This window comes from Vigna angularis, chromosome 8 (assembly GCF_016808095.1).
Source record: "Vigna angularis cultivar LongXiaoDou No.4 chromosome 8, ASM1680809v1, whole genome shotgun sequence".
Taxonomy (NCBI): Eukaryota; Viridiplantae; Streptophyta; class Magnoliopsida; order Fabales; family Fabaceae; genus Vigna; species Vigna angularis.
The window spans coordinates 23,395,639-23,418,350 of NC_068977.1; the positions used below are offsets into that span (position 1 = coordinate 23,395,639).

The following is a 22,712-nucleotide window of genomic DNA, read 5'->3' on the forward strand; positions in this document are numbered from 1 at the left end:
AACTTCATAACTTTCTATAGGTTATTTTTTTTTTCTTTCAACACATTTTTTTTATTTAAGCACTTAAAAGAAATGTAATGTTCTCATCTCCTCGAATTTTGACAAAGGTCCTACAAAATTTCATACATGTACATTTAATCAATAATACATTAATTAGAAAGTTATAATTTTTTGTTTTGTAAACAAATAAAATTATTTAGTTCATTACATTGAGAAACAATTTTAAAAAGTATGATTAAATTTGACTTGAGATAAAGATACCTAAATCTACACCGTTATGATTAAATAACTAAAATAATAACTATTTTTTAATATTTCCAAATATTCTTTTTCGTTTGTTTGAAAATGACGACGAGATATTATTAAGAAATTTTTTATATGAATAATAAGAATTTTATTTGAAAATTGATATTGAAGAACATTAAATACACAGAAGGGTCATATACAATTGGAAATCAAGATTAAAGAACGCCTTCCACATTCTTTTTGTATTTTTCTTGAAACTGCAGAAATAATTCTTTTTATCTTGTGAGAGTGAAACAATAGAACATGTTCTTCACGATTCATTTCAATAAACAAGTATTTGCTTGCGTCCAGTAGTTTGTTGTCTCTAATTACCAACCTTTATATTATTATGTTGGTATATGGACAACTGATTAGACAAGTTAATTATCTTCAGTCTTCGGCTTTTAACTAAAAACACTGTATTAATGAGTCTGTTAACTAATTTGACAGCTATTTTAGTGTAAGGTTTATCAACCAGGATGACCAAATACGTAGTAGTACAAAATCTTAGACCCAATACAGATCGGGTAAGCTGAATGTTAAATGGTATAATAGGTAAAATCTCGACTGATAGGATTATTATAATAGAAGATAAATAGTCGAATAATAAAGAAAAGGTGTTGAAAGAAAGAATACAAGAGTAAATAGGAAGTTTTGAGTATAATAAAGATTGAAGAAAATCTGAAACGTTGGAGAATAATGAGTATAGAAGGACTCTTCAGAAATAGGAAAGATAAAATTATTTTGAATGTTATTTTGTTATAACATTTTGGCGTTTATTGTGAGACTTCGAGAAACATTTTTCCATGTTCAAAATTTTATTTTTCTAATGCATACTATCATAAACAATGGGGGATGACAATATGAAGTATTCACCCCTCTCTTGTCATTTAACATTTTAGGATTATGGCGAATTATATGATATTTGTGATCGATGAATGCAGTTTGGTTGGATCGAAGATTTATAAAAATAGTATGGTGATTCGATTAGTTGTACATTGTCATGCATTGGGTCGAGAAACTATTATCGATGGACAACTAAAATTCTATTTTGATCCACAACAATTCATGATAACTTGATTTCTCTCTTCTTTTTTTCGATTTCTTCTTTTCTCTTTGGTTTAATACATCATTTGGTCCCTAATTTTAGGGATTTGGTTCAAAGTAATCCTACCTCTTAAAAAGTTCAGTAAGACCCCATATTTCGTTAAAATATGTTCAATCCGGTTCTTTCCGCTCACGCCGTTAAAAACATAATGGTGCAAATGCCACGTCATCATCACCATCTCCAAACAAACCCTAATTTCTCTTCAAAAAACCCTAGCCGCCGCACCATCCAACACTGTCACTGTCATCCTCGCCGGCAGTCGTTCTCTCCAACACATCATGCGCCACCACCAAAGCGTCTTCTCCCTTCTGTTGCACCTCCATCACCTTTGCATCTCACCTTCGTTCTCGCGCCACCACCCAACGCGATCTCTTGCTATGCCGCGACCACCAATCTTCACCATTTTCACCCTCGCACCAGCCAAATCGTCGTCGCGCCAACAGCACTGCCATCTAATCTCCACCACAAAATCGTCCACCACTAACCACCAGCCAAATCGCCAACTGCTGCATCGCGAATTGCCACTCTTCTCCACCACTAATCAAGTGCTGCTTACCTCCACCTGCAACCACAATCAGACCTGCAAGCAAACCGTGGAGACCTAGGGTTTCTCGCGTTCTCGTCGCATAGCTTTGGTGGTGGTGTGTGATGTGTTGGAGAGGACGGCTGCCGGCGAGGATTGCGGTGACGGTGCTGGATGGTGCGGTGGCTAGGGTTTCGTGGAGAGAAATTAGGGTTTGTCTGGAGATGGTGATGATGATGTGGCAGAGATTTTTTTTTAAAATTAAAAAAATCATTTAAGTCCACCTATTAACTGTGTCACGTGCTTATGAGATGTCACGATGACATTTGCACCGTTATGTTTTTAACGGAATGAGTAGAAAGGATCAGATTGAACATTTTTTAACGAAATATGGGGTCTTACTGAACTTTTTCAAAAGCTATCATTACTTTGAACCAAACTCCTAAAAGTAGAAACCAAATGATGTATTAAACCTTTTTCTTTCTATTTGATTTTTCGGGATTTGATCACCAAACACAGTCACTCAATTGATATTTGTTTTTTTGCAATAGTGATTGAAGTAGGTTTGATGATTTATTTATCTTGTCGAGAATATTGAAGATTAATGTTTCGGTGTGATGATCACATTGGTGATGATTGAGGAGTAAAAGATAATACAACGGTGAGATTGTTTGGAGGATTTGTTTTGTGTAACATTTCTCTCAACCCATAAAAAAGAATTAACAATATTTCAAGATGTTCTTGTAAGGCAAAATGAGCTCTAGTTTTCTAAAATGTGAATAGAGTTTTAATCTTCTACAAAACGAAAGGAAGATTAATCTTCCAATAAATAAGGGACCATTAGTATTCTAAACGTTGAATAACATAACATTACTTTCTCAAATGATGAATAGGGGAGCATTAGTTTTCCAAATTATGAATAGCTCCCAATCCATTATATTATTTGTACTAAATCATTTAATATGATAAAACAAATAAAGTTTTAATAATATTTTTACAAACCAAATAAAATTTAATCATTTTAAAAAACTATATAATTACCAAAATTCATCATTCTTCTTTTAACGTAAAAAAACACATATGATAAAATATGTTACATGATCTAAAATAAATAACTATTTCATCATTGGATTATTAAACAAAACTAAACATTCAATGGTGAAAACTATTTTTTTCTTTTTTTCTGCCCTTAAAGCGATAAGTATTATCGTAAAGGGTCACTGAATTTGTTAAGCCAGAATGAACAAATAAAACAGTACTCCCAACAATTGGATTACAACTTTTTGTTCAAAACATGTATTCGACTTTCTTTATTTGTGAAGCAAATATTGATTTATTTGACTAACATACATTTTTCTTGCAATCAGGTCACCAACAACAGTTGCCACATTATCCATATAAACAATCCTCCAATAACGCCACAAAAGTATTGGCAGTCAAGATAAGTGATATTGATCGAATATATACGATTTAGAGTGTCACTTATGTTGATGTTCTTTTCAGTCATTGCAGTCAAATTCTTTAAGCAAGATGGAATTCCTTCTGATAACATATTTCTCGAATGATCCAAGAATTGAATGTGCTTCAAATAACAGAGTTGAATAGGAAGATGTCCGGAGAAGTGATTCCCTCGCATGTTCAAGATTATCAATTGTTGCATACTTTCTCCTATCCATGATGGTATTGGGCCATAAAACATATTTTCAGCCACATCCAACATAATTAAATTGCTGCAATTCTTCAAAGTAGAAATTAATTTACCCGCTAGGTTATTGTTTCCAAAACCAAGACTTTCAATTTAACAAGGCTGCCCATGGACATAGGATTCTTCCCAGACAGTTTATGGTTGCTTAAATAAAAAAAAAAAGTAACCGATCTACAGATTTCCAACAGTCTGGGAGTCGTCCCTTCAATTGATTATTCGATAAATCTAAAATGGCAATTGCAGAAGTGCTTCGGTCACATATGAATGAAAACAAATCTGAAATTTGTTGTTTGAAAGCCAACTTTGAAGATTGTAGGAAAAACGAAGGAATTTTTCCTTCAAACTAATTTGAATTCAGAATTATAAATGGCTTATTGAGAAGCTTCAATGATATATTAGGAATTGCACCATTAGGAATTGCACCAGTGAGATTATTCTGAGTCATATTCAAATATTCCACGTTTTGCAAGTTGTTCCAAAACAATTTTGGTACTAAACCATTAAGCCCATTATCAGAAATATCCAGAAAAGCTAAGAAGCGTTGAGTCTGGAGCCAACTAGAAAAAGTGGGGCTTAGTCCCAAGCTTATTATTTGAAATGGAGAACCCAATTAGGAACAATGACTTAATTGTTTCCTTGGTTCCTACATTCAGTAGTTTTTTTCAGTTTAGAACCCAATTTTAAAAGTACATAGACTATGTTCCAAAGTTATAAAAAATGTATCAATAAAGTTCTATCCGTTTAATTGTGTTTAAGTTGATAACATTGACTTTATTGTGGATTGAGTTGTGCAAACATTGCTGTTGTGGCATTTAGTTAGAATAAATTAAGTTGACGTGTCAGGCAGAGAAAATGTTACATGTAAATTGAATTTTTTAGAGTTTTAATTGGAAAAATAATAATTATGAAAATTAGGTCTTATCTAGACAGCAAATTGGAGATTTTTGATCAAGGGTTGATTTGGTGTGAGAATTGGTTCTGTGGGTAAAGGTGGATGGTCAGCGAAGGAGTTTGGTGATCGAAGGAGGTTCGTGACCGAAAAGGCTTGGTGAACGAATAGGGTTTATCAGCGACTACGGTTCATGACCGAATAGGGTTCATGAGTGTGGTATTTCAAAGCAAAAAGGTGCAATGTGCGTTTTTATCAATTATTTTATGTAGTTGGGGTCCCCCAATGGAAGTTTGTTGTCTTGTTGTCCTTCTTAGTCCCCCTTAGTGTCTTCTATTGTGGTCCCCCTAATAACGTTGCCTTTGTTGTGGTCTCGTTCTTTATCGTGTTTCATTTTGGTGGTGTACTATTGTTTCTTTGTTTTTGGTCCCCCATTTGAAAATTAAATTGTTTATTGTATGATTGTTGTTGGTACGTTGCATATAGTTGGTCTGTGTTACTGAGTGAGTCATATTGTTAATGCATATTGGTTTAAGGATTAAGACAAAATGAAATGTTGTAGGTGAAACACTGAGTGCGCGTGGTTAAGTTGCTATAACTACACGTGTAATAGTTGTTTGTAATGTGGCATGTTTAGAATGTAGATGCATGTGAAGGTCATTAAATGATAATAGATGCATGTGAAGGTCATTAACCAACTGCATGTAGTCTGACACTTACTTTTATATAGGCATGGTGAAAGGGATGGTCAGGATGATATTGTTGGTGGTGAAAGGGATGGTGGGGATGATGTTGTTGTTGGTGAAGGGGATTGTCAAGATGAGTTTGATGTTAGTAGTCGGATTGGGTCCGAAGAGGATTTTGTCAGTGAAGATGATGTTGTGGATGTTAGTGTGCATGAAGATGAACAACCCCAAGAACAACAGTGCCAAGGTAATGTGTTTGTTGAAGTAGGTACATAAAGTGGATCTATTACTCCATGGAAGCATGTATAGGCTAGGGGATTATCTGACAGTGAGTGAGAATTTGATACCTGTGTCAGTATTTATTTAAGTGATTTGTTAGATGATGAAACAACCCGATATGGAGATTATGGGATTTTCTCAGAGCCCATAAGTATGAAAGAATATGAATGACAAGTGGGGACATACTTCCCTGAAAAAAAAAGACTTCATTGATGCAATTAGAACTTATGGAATACATAATGGTAGGAATTTGAAGATTTGTAAGAATGACAAGAGAAGAATATGTGTGAAATGTTGTGGCTCAAAAGGGAAATGTCCATGGTATGCTTATTGTGGATATAAGGCTACCCAAACTACATGGCAGTTAAGGAATATTATAGACAACCATACATGCAGTAGAGAATTCAATATTGGTTTAGTTACCTCGAAATGGTTAAGTGGAAGGTTAGAGAAGAGCATGAAAGGAAATCCAGATATTAATCTCAAAAACCTGCACAATAAATTTTGTAAAAAATGGAACATTAGTGTGTTTTGGTCTACAATAAGTAGGGCAAAAGCAATGGCATCCGCCAACATTGATGGTTGTTTCAAACAACAATATGAAAGATTATATGATTATGCACATGAGCTACTAAGGTCAAACCCTAGCTCAACAGTCAAACTTAATGTAGAACCTAATGAGGATAAGGCTATATTCAAGAGACTGTATGTGTATTTCAAAGCATGTAAGGACAACTTTGTATCATGTATGCCTATTATACATTTGGATGGATTTTTCTTAAAAGGAAAATATGGAGGTGAGTTTTTAACTGCTATTGGAAGAGATGATAATGACCAGATGTGTCTGTTGGAATATGCTATTGTTGAAATAGAGAATAAGGAAACATGGTCTTGGTTTTTAGAATGGTTAATTGATGATCTTGGAGGTGGTGAATTTTGTTCAACATGTACATTTGTGTTAGATCAACAAAAAGTAAGTAAATGTGAACCTTTTATTCATTACTTTGACTGATTATTTTGTTCAACATGTTCAACAAAAAGGGATTTGTGCATAAAACAATTGTCATGTTTCCTTTATGTAACATCCCAAAAATATAACTTAAAACTATATACAGGTGTCAACAAATAATAATATGATAGAACATTTGCTGCATTAATAAAGTTAAACTTACAGTTATTACAAAAGGAAACTGATCGGTTATTTACAGTTTAAAACTTTACAAAAGCTTCCTATACTACTACAAAACTACACACATAACCGATCGGTTATTTACATGATTAAAGTGGTGACTGAATGGTTCACCCAAAACTAATACTACTCACATGACCGATCGGTCATGATCTATTCAACAAGATTTTCGACATCTAGCTCCTGCTCCAACGTACAATCTTCCCCCTCTGCTCACATCCAAAAAGGATGATCATCACAAGAGAAAACGAACGAAAACATGGACGAAACAGGAAATAAGGGTAAGCTACTACAATTTAATTGGGCATACATACATACAATTCATACAAGTACAAACGATACAAAACTGAACACTATAGCATACCAAAACCACTATAGATAGACATATACAAATTGAACCCTATATTACATGCATAAACCGAACACTTGACTTGACCATCCGGATTGTATGAATATGTAGCTTGAAGTTGTTCATGCACTTGAGTGGTGTAGTAACTGGAAAACCATCAGCTTCCACCTGAGGTTAGTCCGTTATAACTCACCCAAGAACCTATGGGCTAGAACCTCCTACCATTCTCACACAATGCATTACCCATCTCTACTTGAGAATTAATAATCATCAGAATATCAGGATGAACTCCGTGAATTTCCCTATCCATATTCATACTTTACCACCTCAATACACATTTTACTGAGACATTCCTCCTTGGAATTCTCTTCCACATTACATGAAATATATACCTTATTTTCATAACAATATAATTTCTCATGCTCAATAATCCATACAACTCTCTCAAAGAATCATAGTCAAATGATATAATTAAAACATAAAGGTCAAACCATCATTCATAGAGAAAAATTGAGCGATAACAAAACAACCCACTGAATACGACCGAACGGAAATTCACGATCTATTACTAAACTGAACACTAGAACTTCGACCGAACACTTATAATTAACTGAACCCTTGTTGTAAGACCGAACATTGTTTCACTATTCATCAATTAGGATCGAACGATATTTTACTATCCATAAAACAAGATGGAACAATATTTCATACTAAGTAAGGATGAGAAATAGCTAAATACTAGAACTAAATAAAATACTACCATGAAACCAAACACTATACTCTAAGACGAACCCTTATAGTTACCACTTAGGATTTATTCATCAAACCTAACACTTTTAAGAAAACCGAACGTTAAAACAATATAACAGGATTATGTACAGAAACTATTATCTGATAATAACCGAACATATTTTTAAACCTATTACACTTACAAAGTCTAACTCTAGTATAAGAATGATCGTTAACAAAAGAGTACTAAATCTGATAATACCAACCATTATTCCAGAACCAATTACAAGTAGGAGGCCGACCACTCAACTAAAACCGAGCGGTCATACTCAGATAAAACCCAAGGAATATAATACTCATTGAAATCTCACTGTTTTGACCATGACCGAGCGGTCAACATCGAATACTCAGTTTTCTGCATAATTTTGCAGAACCCCTACAGACGTATACAGAACCACCCAAAACCCATGAATATAACAATTCACACAAACATATACAAATCATCAAATCATTCAATCTCACACATACAAGAATCATCACACAAACAATTAAATTAAATAGCTTCCCTTACTTCGTAACAGAAGAAACGCTCACAGTACAGAAATTTGCCCAACACCAAAATTCTCAAAAGCCAAGATTCACTGTTTGAGGAAAACAGACCAACCACAAGACCAGAAACGTGATCAGAATCTTAGAAGAAGAAGAAGATAAACACATGCAAACAGAAACTTGGTTTGCATGTGCCAGAAACTAGATTTTCTTAGAAATAGAAAGACCTACCAGCTCAAACCACCACTTGATCGTTTGAAAAGAGTACTCCTGCTACCACCAGCCAATCTTAGACACAATCTGATGAATGATCAGATGAAGAAGAACGTGATAATTTTGTAGAGAAAAGGAGGATAGTTTAGAGAGAAGTTAGAGAGAAGGAGGAGAAAATGAGAGTTCAAAAAGTTGGGGAAGAAAGTGCATGCAGAAAGTGGCACCAGATTTGAAATTTTTACTTAAATACTACTGTAAAAAACCGATCGGTCCACTCTGCTGCTCACACCTGTCTTTCACTTTTTGAATTTTGAAATTCTCACCCCTCCACCTGGCTTCCACTTTCTCTACAGAATTTAAGGGTTCTGACACTTTATACTCATCATAAATTAGATTAATTTTTTCTTTATACTGAATTAAATACTCCTGTTTCTTTTATATTCATCATAAATTAGATTAATTGTTTCCTTTATACTCTGTTAAATAATTTATACATAATTTAAATAATTTACACTCATGTTTTCTTTATATTTGTTAAATATAGTGAAAAACTATATGTGAGATTAATCTCCCTTATGTTCAATATACACATAGAGTCTTCTATTTATAATAGAAGAAATATGAGCTAAGCCTAAAATACAAATAAAAATAATAACATACTAACTAAAGTAAAAGATAAATATAAGATAAAGATAATCTAACACATCCCCTCAAGCTACCAAGCTTGTTACTAATATAATTCATCAAGTCGTAGTGAAAATATATGCTTCTGCACCCGAGTGACACCAAAGTGCTAATGATTTCAAGACAACATAGAAGACGCAATATGTAACGTCCCGGCAACTCACAGGGACCATCGACTGCCCCCACAGATCACCACCAGGCTTTCCAGTGTGCTTTGTCCTCACTCGCACACTTTCCGGGAAAACTTCCCAGAAGGTCACCCATCCCAGAATTGCTCCAGGCTAAGCACGCTTAACCATGGAGTTCTTATGAGTCAGGCTACCGAAAAGCAAATGCATTTTGGTGATATGAGTAGAAAGCAAATGCATTTTGGTGATATGAGTAGTCAAATCAATTCCTTTAAGCTATCCTTCAACCGTATAGTCCCATACCTATACAGTCTCCAGATCCCTCTCATTCCGGTGTATGTTCGATTCGTCCATGTACCCCTTCCACCCGAAGCTGCCAGGAGCCGCTCCTTGTCTGTGCCCCCTGCACCATGCTTCTTGCACCGAAATTGCTCCAGGCTAAGCACGCTTAACCATGGAGTTCTTATGAGTCAGGCTACCGAAAAGCAAATGCATTTTGGTGATATGAGTAGTCAAATCAATTCCTTTAAGCTATCCTTCAACCGTATAGTCCCATACCTATACAGTCTCCAGATCCCTCTCATTCCGGTGTATGTTCGATTCGTCCATGTACCCCTTCCACCCGAAGCTGCCACTCGTCTCCGTGCCCGGGTGTCACATGCCCACCAGCTTTTGCTCTGGTTCGTCCTCGAACCACACCGTACTGGGAGAGGCTAGGCTCTGATACCATCTGTAACGTCCCGGCAACTCACAGGGACCATCGACTGCCCCCACAGATCACCACCAGGCTTTCCAGTGTGCTTTGTCCTCACTCGCACACTTTCCGGGAAAACTTCCCAGAAGGTCACCCATCCCAGAATTGCTCCAGGCTAAGCACGCTTAACCATGGAGTTCTTATGAGTCAGGCTACCGAAAAGCAAATGCATTTTGGTGATATGAGTAGTCAAATCAATTCCTTTAAGCTATCCTTCAACCGTATAGTCCCATACCTATACAGTCTCCAGATCCCTCTCATTCCGGTGTATGTTCGATTCGTCCATGTACCCCTTCCACCCGAAGCTGCCAGGAGCCGCTCCTTGTCTGTGCCCCCTGCACCATGCTTCTTGCACCGGCGTCACTCCCCGCCCTCGTCTCCGTGCCCGGGTGTCACACAATACCAACTCAAAAGACTCCCCCTGAGCAACAAATATGGGAGGTTGCTCCATGTAAATCTCTTCTTGAAAATCGTCGTTGAGGAATGCCACTAGTTGATAAAGAGGTAATTGTTGGAGAGTCACCACAGCTATAAATAAACTAACAAAAACCATATTTTCCATGGAAAAAGAAAGTATATATAAATGGGTCAAACGCAATTGTGACAAAAGAGAGGTCAAAAAGAGACAACAACAGAAGAAGTCGTGGATGAATAGGAGAGAGAAACTATAAAAATCCAAGATTCTCCAATCAAGGCACCTGAAAAAGGAAAAAGAGCAACCTTGATGCTCTAAATAGCTGCTTGAGAGGAGATGAGACATGCAACAACACATGATGAACCTGAATGAGGAAAATGAGCAACCTCGACGCTCTAAATTACTACTAGACATGCCACCATGCGCAATGGAAAAAAGGGAGCAAATCCATAACTTCAAAAGGCGCTGAGAGCGCGTAAGAGCTTCGGTAAAGGAGTCGTTAATGGCATGGTGGTCGCTTGGTCGAGACGGTCAAAAAAATGTGATCATCGGTCGAAACTAGAACTTTGGTAGTGACAATAGTAGACGATGGCGCCGACAACGGTAAATGGCGTCGTCGTTGTCGGCGACGGGTGTAGCGACAGAGGCAACTAGAATTTTTTTTTTACTCAAAAGAACCTTAGGCTTTAGATACCATGTTCAATATAGTGAAAAACTATATATGAGATTAATCTCCCTTATGTTCAATATACATATAGAGTCCTTTGTTTATAATAGAAGAAATATGGACTAAGTCCAAAATATAAATAAAAAATAATAACAAACTAACTAAAAATAAAAGATAAATATAAGATAAAGATAATATAGCTAACAATATTCATCACAAATTGGATCAATTGTTTTCTTTATAGTCAATTGAAATAATTTACATCATAAATTAGATTTGTTGTTTAATTTATATACTGAATTTAAATTCTTTATATTCATTATAAATTGGATCAATTTTTCATTTATACTAAATTAAACAATTTATACTTAATTTATACTTAATTTAAATAATTTACTTGACTTGACGTCTAATTTCGAAACATACAGGAAAATTCTTCATAAAGTTGAAGCTGAACATACATCACATGATAAGTGTTGGCATATATGAAAGCAGGAGATGAAGAAGAGACTTATGATCATAATGGTTGCAATGTTGAATATTTGGATTGAAATAGTGTATTTTGACCAAGAAGATGAATCATGAGTACATGAGCAGTTTCATTATTTAATTCAATGTCTCATGTTATTCACATGTGAAAAGGCTTGAAGGTGAGAGCACAGGTGGGAAAAAGAGGATTGAGAAAGTCTACACTGCCAAAGCATGAGAAACGTTAGTGATACAAAATTTTACAAATGTAAGTATTTTATCTTTTAAGAGACCTTAACTGTAAGAAGTATTTCGCTTTATATGTTTTTATTCCATGTATTTATAATCATTCTCTACTTAATTAATCCCGTAATCAAGTACATATACATTTAATTTCCTTAATTTAGGACTCGATATCCCTAGTATTTTGTTTTATCCTTCAATTCCTTGATTTGTTGAAATACTAGTGCATATATCCGTGTTTAATAAATCTAAATTTAATTTACTTCATTTTAATTTTTAAATATTTTAATCTGAGTTTATAATTGTTTTCTTAAAACAATATAATTATATGTGAAATTAAATTATTATTTTTTTCATAATAATTTCAATAGAAACTATTATATTATTATTGTTGTGTTATTATGAAAAAAAGTTTTTAAAGGTAAGAGAATTTTGTAAGAAAATACTACTGTTAAGAATGAACACAGTTAATGATTCGAAAATGTCAGGAGTAATATATCATTGATTTCTAATATACATATACATAATACATAGTATATATAATATATAATAGATAATATACATATTATATTGTTTGTGTAAATATGTTTAATTTCTATAACTCTATATAAACTAAAATTAAAAAATTCAATAAGAATTAATTATTTCTTTAATTAATGTTAAAAAGAATGTATGGTTTTGGTTCTTACAAGAATGGAGGTAAAATAAGGTATTTGGCCTCGATTTTTAAAAAAACCCAAGTGAAATGTCTTTGAAAATTTTGAAATATTTTTGCACATTTTTTGACCTCAATTTTTGAGAAACAGAAGTAAAAAAGATATATGGTTTTGTCATATAAAATAATTAAAAAATAATAAAATTTGAAAATTTTGCATATCTTTTAGGTTAAGTTCTTTAATAATCGAAGTGAGAGTAAATATATGATTTCGATTTCAATACAACCAAATTTATAAGTTCACAAAATTTTTTAAAATTGTGATCACATTTTTATAAATTTTATTTTTTTCAAAACTGAAACATATTAGAAAGAATGAAAAAATAAATCTACCCCAAAGTGTTCTTTTAAAAGCTGTTCCAAAATATTCTTTCAATTTGTGTAGTAAATAAATAGTTTATACTTTATTCAGTTCATAAGTTCTTATATAAAGTGTCAATATTGGTTTATATTTTGTCCTCAATTGTTATTTACTGAGGAATCCATATCAACTTATTATGGTAACTTTAATGACTATAATTCTTGGATAATTCTCTTAGGAATCAAAGTAGTATCTTGTGAATTTAATAACATCCTCTTATGAAAGACTTGAGTATAAAAAAAGTCATTTTAAAATACTTTCGCTTAATTTAAATTATATTCTTTAAATTCAAGTGAACAACATCTCAAATAGGAGTATTTCTAATTCTTCTAACAATCAAAACAAAAAGAGGATCAAATAGTCAAACAAGTGGAGTTCAAAGTTCACAGATGTGAAATTGTCAGAAACAACTTTCCAAATTGGATGTGATTGCATTTCTATTTAAATGGCAGAAACAACTTTTAAACAAATAGCAAAACTGACAGATAAGGACGTTAACTAGAAAAAATTGGGTGTCTTCAATCGTATATATGGTTTAGAGTTGTTAGATGTGGGAACTAGCAAAAGCATTGTTGAATTAACGAAACAACGTTACAAATCTATTATGCAAAACAGCTCATCCAAAGCATAAAACAAGACTTTGAAATAAATTACTTACTGCAAAAACATTCAAACTAACACTAAATACATATCTTGAACTTGTATGGCTAACGATGATGCTTTCTTTCATCCCAGGTAATCAGAAGTGGGTACGTAGCACAATGGCAACAACCTGCAATTTTTGTACAATCATTAATGTCGTTTATTACAACATAAATAAAGACGGAATTGTATGTGTCAAATTGTAAATGAATGTAATTAAGTATCTGAATTCAAGATATAATTAAACTGTAACTGTTTCCATAAATTATATAACCATTACCTTTGAGAGTAGAACAAGACGTACTCATATAAGATAAATAACATCTCTATTTTCCGTAAGGTAAGGAAAATGATACTTGAACAACCATTTTTGACAACATTTAGACACGCGCACACGTGTCTAAATTTGAGTGGTCCAGTTGGAAAAATTAAATGAAAATGGATCACTCAAATTTAGACACGTGTGCGCGTGTCTAAATGTTGTCAAAAATGATTGTTCAAGTGTCATTTTCCTTCCCGTAAATATAACTAGTTTTTATATGACAAAAGTTTCAATAACGTAATTTTCTCATTAAAAAAGAAAATGAGCAATTTTTTATAATGTTCCTCGTCATCTTTTATAATAATAATAATAATAATAATAATAATAATAATAATAATAATAATAATAATAATAATAATAATAATAATAATAATAATAATAATAATAATAATAATAATAATAATAATAATAATAATAATAATAATAATAATAATAATAATAATAATAATAATAATAATAATAATAATAATAATAATAATAATAATAATAATAATAATAATAATAATAATAATAATAATAATAATAATAATAATAATAATAATAATAATAATAATAATAATAATAATAATAATAATAATAATAATAATAATAATAATAATAATAATAATAATAATAATAATAATAATAATAATAATAATAATAATAATAATAATAATAATAATAATAATAATAATAATAATAATAATAATAATAATAATAATAATAATAATAATAATAATAATAATAATAATAATAATAATAATAATAATAATAATAATAATAATAATAATAATAATAATAATAATAATAATAATAATAATAATAATAATAATAATAATAATAATAATAATAATAATAATAATAATAATAATAATAATAATAATAATAATAATAATAATAATAATAATAATAATAATAATAATAATAATAATAATAATAATAATAATAATAATAATAATAATAATAATAATAATAATAATAATAATAATAATAATAATAATAATAATAATAATAATAATAATAATAATAATAATAATAATAATAATAATAATAATAATAATAATAATAATAATAATAATAATAATAATAATAATAATAATAATAATAATAATAATAATAATAATAATAATAATAATAATAATAATAATAATAATAATAATAATAATAATAATAATAATAATAATAATAATAATAATAATAATAATAATAATAATAATAATAATAATAATAATAATAATAATAATAATAATAATAATAATAATAATAATAATAATAATAATAATAATAATAATAATAATAATAATAATAATAATAATAATAATAATAATAATAATAATAATAATAATAATAATAATAATAATAATAATAATAATAATAATAATAATAATAATAATAATAATAATAATAATAATAATAATAATAATAATAATAATAATAATAATAATAATAATAATAATAATAATAATAATAATAATAATAATAATAATAATAATAATAATAATAATAATAATAATAATAATAATAATAATAATAATAATAATAATAATAATAATAATAATAATAATAATAATAATAATAATAATAATAATAATAATAATAATAATAATAATAATAATAATAATAATAATAATAATAATAATAATAATAATAATAATAATAATAATAATAATAATAATAATAATAATAATAATAATAATAATAATAATAATAATAATAATAATAATAATAATAATAATAATAATAATAATAATAATAATAATAATATAATAATAATAATAATAATAATAATAATAATAATAATAATAATAATAATAATAATAATAATAATAATAATAATAATAATAATAATAATAATAATAATAATAATAATAATAATAATAATAATAATAATAATAATAATAATAATAATAATAATAATAATAATAATAATAATAATAATAATAATAATAATAATAATAATAATAATAATAATAATAATAATAATAATAATAATAATAATAATAATAATAATAATAATAATAATAATAATAATAATAATAATAATAATAATAATAATAATAATAATAATAATAATAATAATAATAATAATAATAATAATAATAATAATAATAATAATAATAATAATAATAACAACACTATAAAAAGTACGTATAAATTATTGACAAGTAAGCTAAATATGTTATATTGTGACCATTATCTTTGTTGTGTTTCCTGATGTCTGCTCAAAATTATTTTTGCAAATAGTGAAGAAACAAATATATTTATATAGTTATATAAATGTTCACAACTTTTGTTCAATTTCACTTTTCATTAACTGTTTTATTAAACTGAAATAATTATCATATTATATTTGCTCTTTAAATTAATATTAATTTAAATTTAATCATTTTTAAATTTAAATAATTATTTTGTAACTTTATCTTTTAAAATGACTGATTATTTAAATTTAATTCTTTTTTAAAATCAAATTAATTATTCATAATAAAACATATATTTATATATATATATATATATATATATATATATATATATTATAGAAGATTAAAAAAAGCTTAATATATTCTTCACACTATAAGTTGTAAAATAAGAATAAATATGTTAAAAAAACTATCAATATATGATATTCATTCTACAATATAAATATGCTCATCAAAATATGAGAATTTAATTTTTATGAATTAAAATGAAACATTTTTTCCAAAAAATATTATATTATTTTTATTAAATCATTTAACATGATAATAAATTAATATTATAATAATGCTTTCTAGCAACCAAATAAAATTTAGTCATTTTAAAAAATCTTAGTTAAAAAATGGTTATTCTTCTTTTAACGTAAAAAAGTTATCTAATAAAATATGTTACGTGATGTGATACAAATATCTATTTTATCATTGGATTATTGAACAAAATTAAACACAGTTCAATCATGAAAACTATTTTTTTCTTTTTTCCTCTCTCTAAGTTACACACTAGTTAAAGCCACAAATGTTATAGCAAAGAGTGATTACTGAATTTGTTAAGTTAGGATCAAATAAAACAACATTTTGGACCAACATTTTTTTGACAACATTTTTTTGACAACATTTTAACACTGTCTATGTGTCATTCTATGATTGGTCTATATTATTGTTTATGATTATTATTATTGATTGTGGAATAATTTTAGACCAATCACAGAATGACACGTAGACAGTGTTAAAATGTTGTCAAAAAAATGTTGTCAAAGTATCATTGTACATAAAACAAACTACTCCTAACAATTGGTATACATTTCATTAGAGCTTTCTATTCAAAATATGTATTCCATTTTATATATATATATATAACTAACATACCTTTTTCTTGCAATCAAAGCACCAACAATACTTGGCATGCATATTATCGATATATACCATCTGTCAATCTGTTTAGGAACCTCAGATAAGTATTTCTCCAAGAATGCCAAAGTAGCATTGGCCCTAATAAGCCCCAAAATCCAGTGAAATATCCAATCCCCATGCTCATACACAGTGCTTCATAGAAACCATTATCTTCATCATCATTGACTGTTCCATCTTCTTGAGCCTTTATCGTTGTCTGATTTCCATCTTCAGGACAAGTTCTGTTAAGTTGTTCACCACAAAGGCCAACATTCCCTTCAAAACTAGAGACATCAAAAGTTTCTAAGTGTCTTCCTGATGGTATTCTTCCAGAGAGAGAGTTGTGTGACAAATCTAACTTGCCAAGAGAATCAATTTGAGAAAGTGAGAAAGGAATTCCCCCACTGATATGATTTCTTGATAAGTCAAGGGACTCCAATGATCTTAAATTTCCTATCTCTGAAGGAATTTCTCCACTCAGATTATTTCTTGATAAATTCAAAGTAACTAACCCAAGTAAATATGCAACCTCCTTTGGTATATCACCTGTCAACTTATTACTTGAAAGATCAATGCTCATAAGCTTTAACTCTTGATTCTTGAACCAGTGTTCCACACCTTTCCACATTAGGCTTATGTTAAGGGTATAGTCGCGGGAACCAAGAATTGCATAAGTTATACCATTCATATAAATCCCATATGTAAAACTTTCATTCGAGACGTCTATGTTTTCAGTTATTGCAGTCAAATTGTTTAAGCATGATGGAATTCCTTTTGATAACATATTCCTCGAAAGATCCAAGCATCGAATATCCTTCAAATAACAGAGTTGACTAGGAAGATTTCCAGAAAATTGATTCTTTCGCATGTTCAAAATTTTTAATTTCTGCATACTTTCTCCGATCCATGATGGTATTGGACCAAGCAACATATTTTCACCCACATCCAATGCAATTAAATTGTTGCAGTTCTTCAAAGTTGAAGGTAATTCACCCGTTAGGTTATTGTTCCGTAAGACCAAGCCTTCCAATTTAACGAGGTTGCCCATGGACATAGGAATCTTCCCTGACAATTTATTGTTGCTTAAATCAAGCCACACCAATCGATCTATAGATTTCCAACAGTCTGAGAGTTGTCCCTTTAATTGATTATTTGATAAATCTAAAAAAGTCAATTCAGAGCTGCTTTGGTCACATCTGAATGAAAATAGATCTGAAAATTTATTGTCAGAAAGCTTCAACTCTGAAGCTTGTAGTAAAAACGATGGAATTTCGCCTTCAAAGTGATTCAAATTCAGAATTATAAATGGTGTACTGGAAAGCTTCATTGACATATTAGGAATTGCACCAGTGAAATTATTCTGAGACATATTCAAATATCCCACATCTTGAAGGTTGTTCCAAAACAATTTTGGTACTGAACAATTAAGCCTATTATTAGAAATATCCAGAAATTCTATGGAGCGTTGAGTATGGAGCCAACTAGGAAATCTAGGACCCAACTTGCAAGATCTTAGTCGCAAGCTTATTATTTGAAAAGGAGGAACCCAGTTAGGGACTATTTTTAGAGATAGGGAGTTGTCTGACAAATGTAAGTGCCTTAATTTGGAAAAGTTTGAAAGATGGGATTCAGTGACATCACCCTCCAAGCAATTTCCATCCAAAAGCAAGCCCTCCAACTCAGATAGCAATGCAATGCTCATAGGTAATGTGCCTGTAATGTTGTTATAAGATAAATACAAATTCTGAAACACGTGTCTGTTGCACCATGATGAATTCCGAAAGAAATGGGAAATTTCCCCACTCAACTTGTTGTTTGAGAGGTATAAACTCTGCAATGTGCACATGTTCCCAAAGAAAGATGGAATCTCGCCTTGCAGTTTGTTACCAGAGAGGTCTAAACTCTGCAATGTGCACATGTTCCCAAAGAAAGTTGGAATCTCGCCTTGCAGTTCGTTATCAGAGAGGTCAAGAACTTCAAGAGAGTTCATTACTTTCCCAAATCCATCTGGAATGGGACCTTTCAACATGTTGTCATTAAGTTCAAGTTTACGAAGATTGGTAGTGGAGTTGAAGAGCCAGTAAAATATGGATGATGATTTCAATAGATTTGAGGAGAGATCAAGTGAGGCAATTGAAGACGAAGAATTCGTAATTGGAATAGCTGACATGAGAAAACTATCATCCCCAAGACTACAACTTTGCAAATAAAGATTTTGAAGTTTTGAACTGATGTTAAAAATACCTTGAAAGACTGATGATTTCATGTTATTATTGGAAAGATCAAGGATCACAAGAGAAGGAAAGGTTGAGTGGACTGGAGATGAGAAAACAATGTTATTATCAGAAAGATAAAGCTGTTGAAGATTAAGGCTAAAGTTAGATAATAATTGAAATGTTGAGGATGTGAGCATATTAAAAGAAAGGTCAAGGATGGTAAGAGAATTGGAAAAGTTGGAACGTGAATAAAACAGAGATTGAATATGGGTATCTGAAAGAGAACAGTTAACTAGTCTCAACTCTCTTAGCTTTGGATAATGAATCATATGCAACCAGTCAGGGTTATGTAAACCATCGATGGCAAGATGTGTTAGGGAAGAGAGATTAGACAGCCCGTCTGCATCCTTAGGTTTGCCATCAAAATCACCACCAAGTCTAAGAGTTTGCAAGTAAGGAAGATTCCCAACCTGGAAAGGGAATGCTCCTGAAAATGAATTACCACTCAGATCAAGGTATCTCAACTGTGACATATTTCCAAGTTGACGAGGGAGTTTCCCATCAAGATTATTATAACTGAGATCAAGATACCTTAAATTTGTAAGGCTTCCAAGTTGATAAGGGATATCTCCATGGAGAAGATAATTGTGACTTAAATCCAGAGACAATAAATGTGAAAGGCTTCCAAGTTGGGTAGGAATATTACCACCAAAATCAGAATAGGAGAGATTGAGATATCTTAAGTTGGTAAGTGAGCCCATGAGTTGTGGGATGTGACTCTCTATAAAATTATTGTAGCTGAGATCCAAATGTTGAATATTTTGCAAGAGAAACAGTGAAGTGATATTGAGTGCACCTCTCAAATATTGTGTATGCGAACCACGGAGACGAAGGATGGTTACATGACCTGTTTGATGGTCACATTGAATGCCTTTCCATTTGCAACAATCTCGACTCTTCTCATCATCCCTCCATGTAGACAGCATGCCACGGACATCTACGAGGCCATGTTTGAAGCTGAGGAGTGCTTGTCTCTCCCTCTCAATGCACTTTATTTCAGAGCTATTGTTGAATCCGAGGACGGGTCCTGCAGCATGCATGAAAAGCAGGAAAAGTGCATAAAATCGTTCAAGAAAACGAGTCATTATATATTTGTGGTGGTATGAAATAAGAGTAAAACAGAGATCTTCTAAGCTAATTCTTAGTTGTGTGTAGTTTGAAAGGCAGAAGCACGAAGGATGGGTTATATAAGGAATTTGGGAGAGTAAAGTGGTGGTGGTTGGCATCTATTCATTCCCACCGTTCACATACTCAATAATTCATATTTTCTCATCCCTTTATTAAACATGTTTTATTGAAGGTACCACTAGCAATGAAAAAGACCATCATGCAGTGTGTGAGGAGTTTACTGGACTAGCCTCTGAAACATTCTAAAAAAAGAAACGGTAGTTGATGGCCATGTGGAAAAGAATTACCACACTCTTTTATATTATAAATGTCTAAGTAGAATTAAACTTACAATACAACATCTGTGTCACCGGTGTTAAAGACTATAAATGCATCTTTAATATCTTTACTTGTAGACTAGAGTTTGAAGTGTTTCTACTTGTTTTATTTTCAAATTTTATGTGATTGCTTAATTTTCGATCTACGTTAGTATAGGTTTCAAAAAAATATTTTATATTTATAAAGGTTAAAATTATAGATTTTAGAAGTTAAAAATCATTACTAAATTTTTGACAATTAAATAAACCGTCAGAGTTACATAAGTCAAGACCTGTTTATGGTAACGAATATTTAAAGGTTGGTTGATGCTGCAAAACAAATAAAAAATTATTAGCAGTTTTTTCACAAAAAGTTAGTCTTTTTATATAATATTTTATCATATTTTAACTCACTAGTGCACGTGTGCTTATTTTGAATATTAAGTTTTGGTTTTACAAATAAAACATATTTAAACCAGGTAAAAAAACTTATTTTGAATATTAAGTTTTGGTTTTACAAATAAAACATATTTAAACCAGGTAAAAAAATAAATAGATTTTTTACTTCAGTTATTAATCGAAATATAAAGATTTTGATTATGTTTCGGTTCTCTCAACCAAAACATAAAATCATAAACAAATAATAAAAAAATGTGGATTTTGTTTCGATTCACATGTGAATCGAAGTTTAAACTTTTTCTAATTTAAAAATAGGTTTAATAGGTTCGGAGGTCCCTATATTTGTGGGTTCGTTTCAATTGGGTCCTCAAATTTTGAAAGTGATCAATTTGGTTCCTAATTTAACAAAATTGAGTCAATAATACCCTTTCCGTTAAATGCAATGGATGACATTAACTTTTTAAACATGTGGTATGTTGAAGCATCCTTCAAATAAAACTGTGCAACCTGCAAATAAAAGGATGCCTCAACATGCCACATGTTTAAAAAGTTAACGCCGTCCATTACATTTAACGGAAAGGGTATTATTGACTCAATTTTGTTAAATTAGGGACCAAATTGATCACTTTCAAAATTGGAGGACCCAATTGAAACGAACCCATAAATATAAGGACCTCCGAACCAATTAAACCTTAAAAATATTATTTAATTTTAAAGATATTTAACTTCGATTACATCCATAATATTTTCTAACCTCCCTTCTTGATACCAAGTTTTCTCATATTTTCATTTCAACCAAACAATATTTATTTCATATTTTGTCTTTTCCATAATGTTAACTAGTGTACCAATTAACTTATCACACACATTCTTCTATATATGGATTACATATACACATTCTTCTTTATATGGATTACATATGTATAATGTCTAACCTTTAACTTTAACTAATATGGAAGATTAAAGAATATTGATTTTTTTTCTTCCAAGTGCTCTGCAAATGACTTCTTGGATGTTTTCCCAAATACATTACTGTCAATACCAAATTTCGTCCGGAATGGTTTTTGGCTTTATCGTATTCTACTGTCTTATGTTTTATTATTTACTCATTTTCATTTATATTGTTAATTTCTTTTCTTTTACTTTATTCTTATTTTCTTTTTAGTATTCTATTTTTTATTTTATTTTACTTTTCCTTTCATAATTTCCACTTTTAATCTTTGCTTTTACTTCTTATTTTTATTTTTAGTTTTTAAATGTAATTAACATAAAAAATAAAAGGAAAAAGGTTAGGAACGTTCCATTTTGTCTTTAGTGAAAAAAAAAGAAAGAAATTTTTTTGTCGACGGAAGGACAACGCGTATGTTGG

The 22,712-nt window shown here is 30.3% G+C and overlaps 1 protein-coding gene across 1 annotated transcript; it reads right to left on the minus strand.

The window, feature by feature from the left end:
* Positions 1-16,907: 16,907 nt before the first annotated feature.
* On the minus strand, positions 16,908-20,684 carry LOC108344215 (receptor-like protein EIX1). The gene has a single exon (XM_017582681.2). It carries the CDS (start codon positions 20,603-20,605, stop codon positions 17,264-17,266), a length of 3,342 nt encoding a protein of 1,113 aa, XP_017438170.2. The 5' UTR covers positions 20,606-20,684; the 3' UTR covers positions 16,908-17,263.
* Between the last annotated feature and the right edge of the window lie 2,028 nt (positions 20,685-22,712).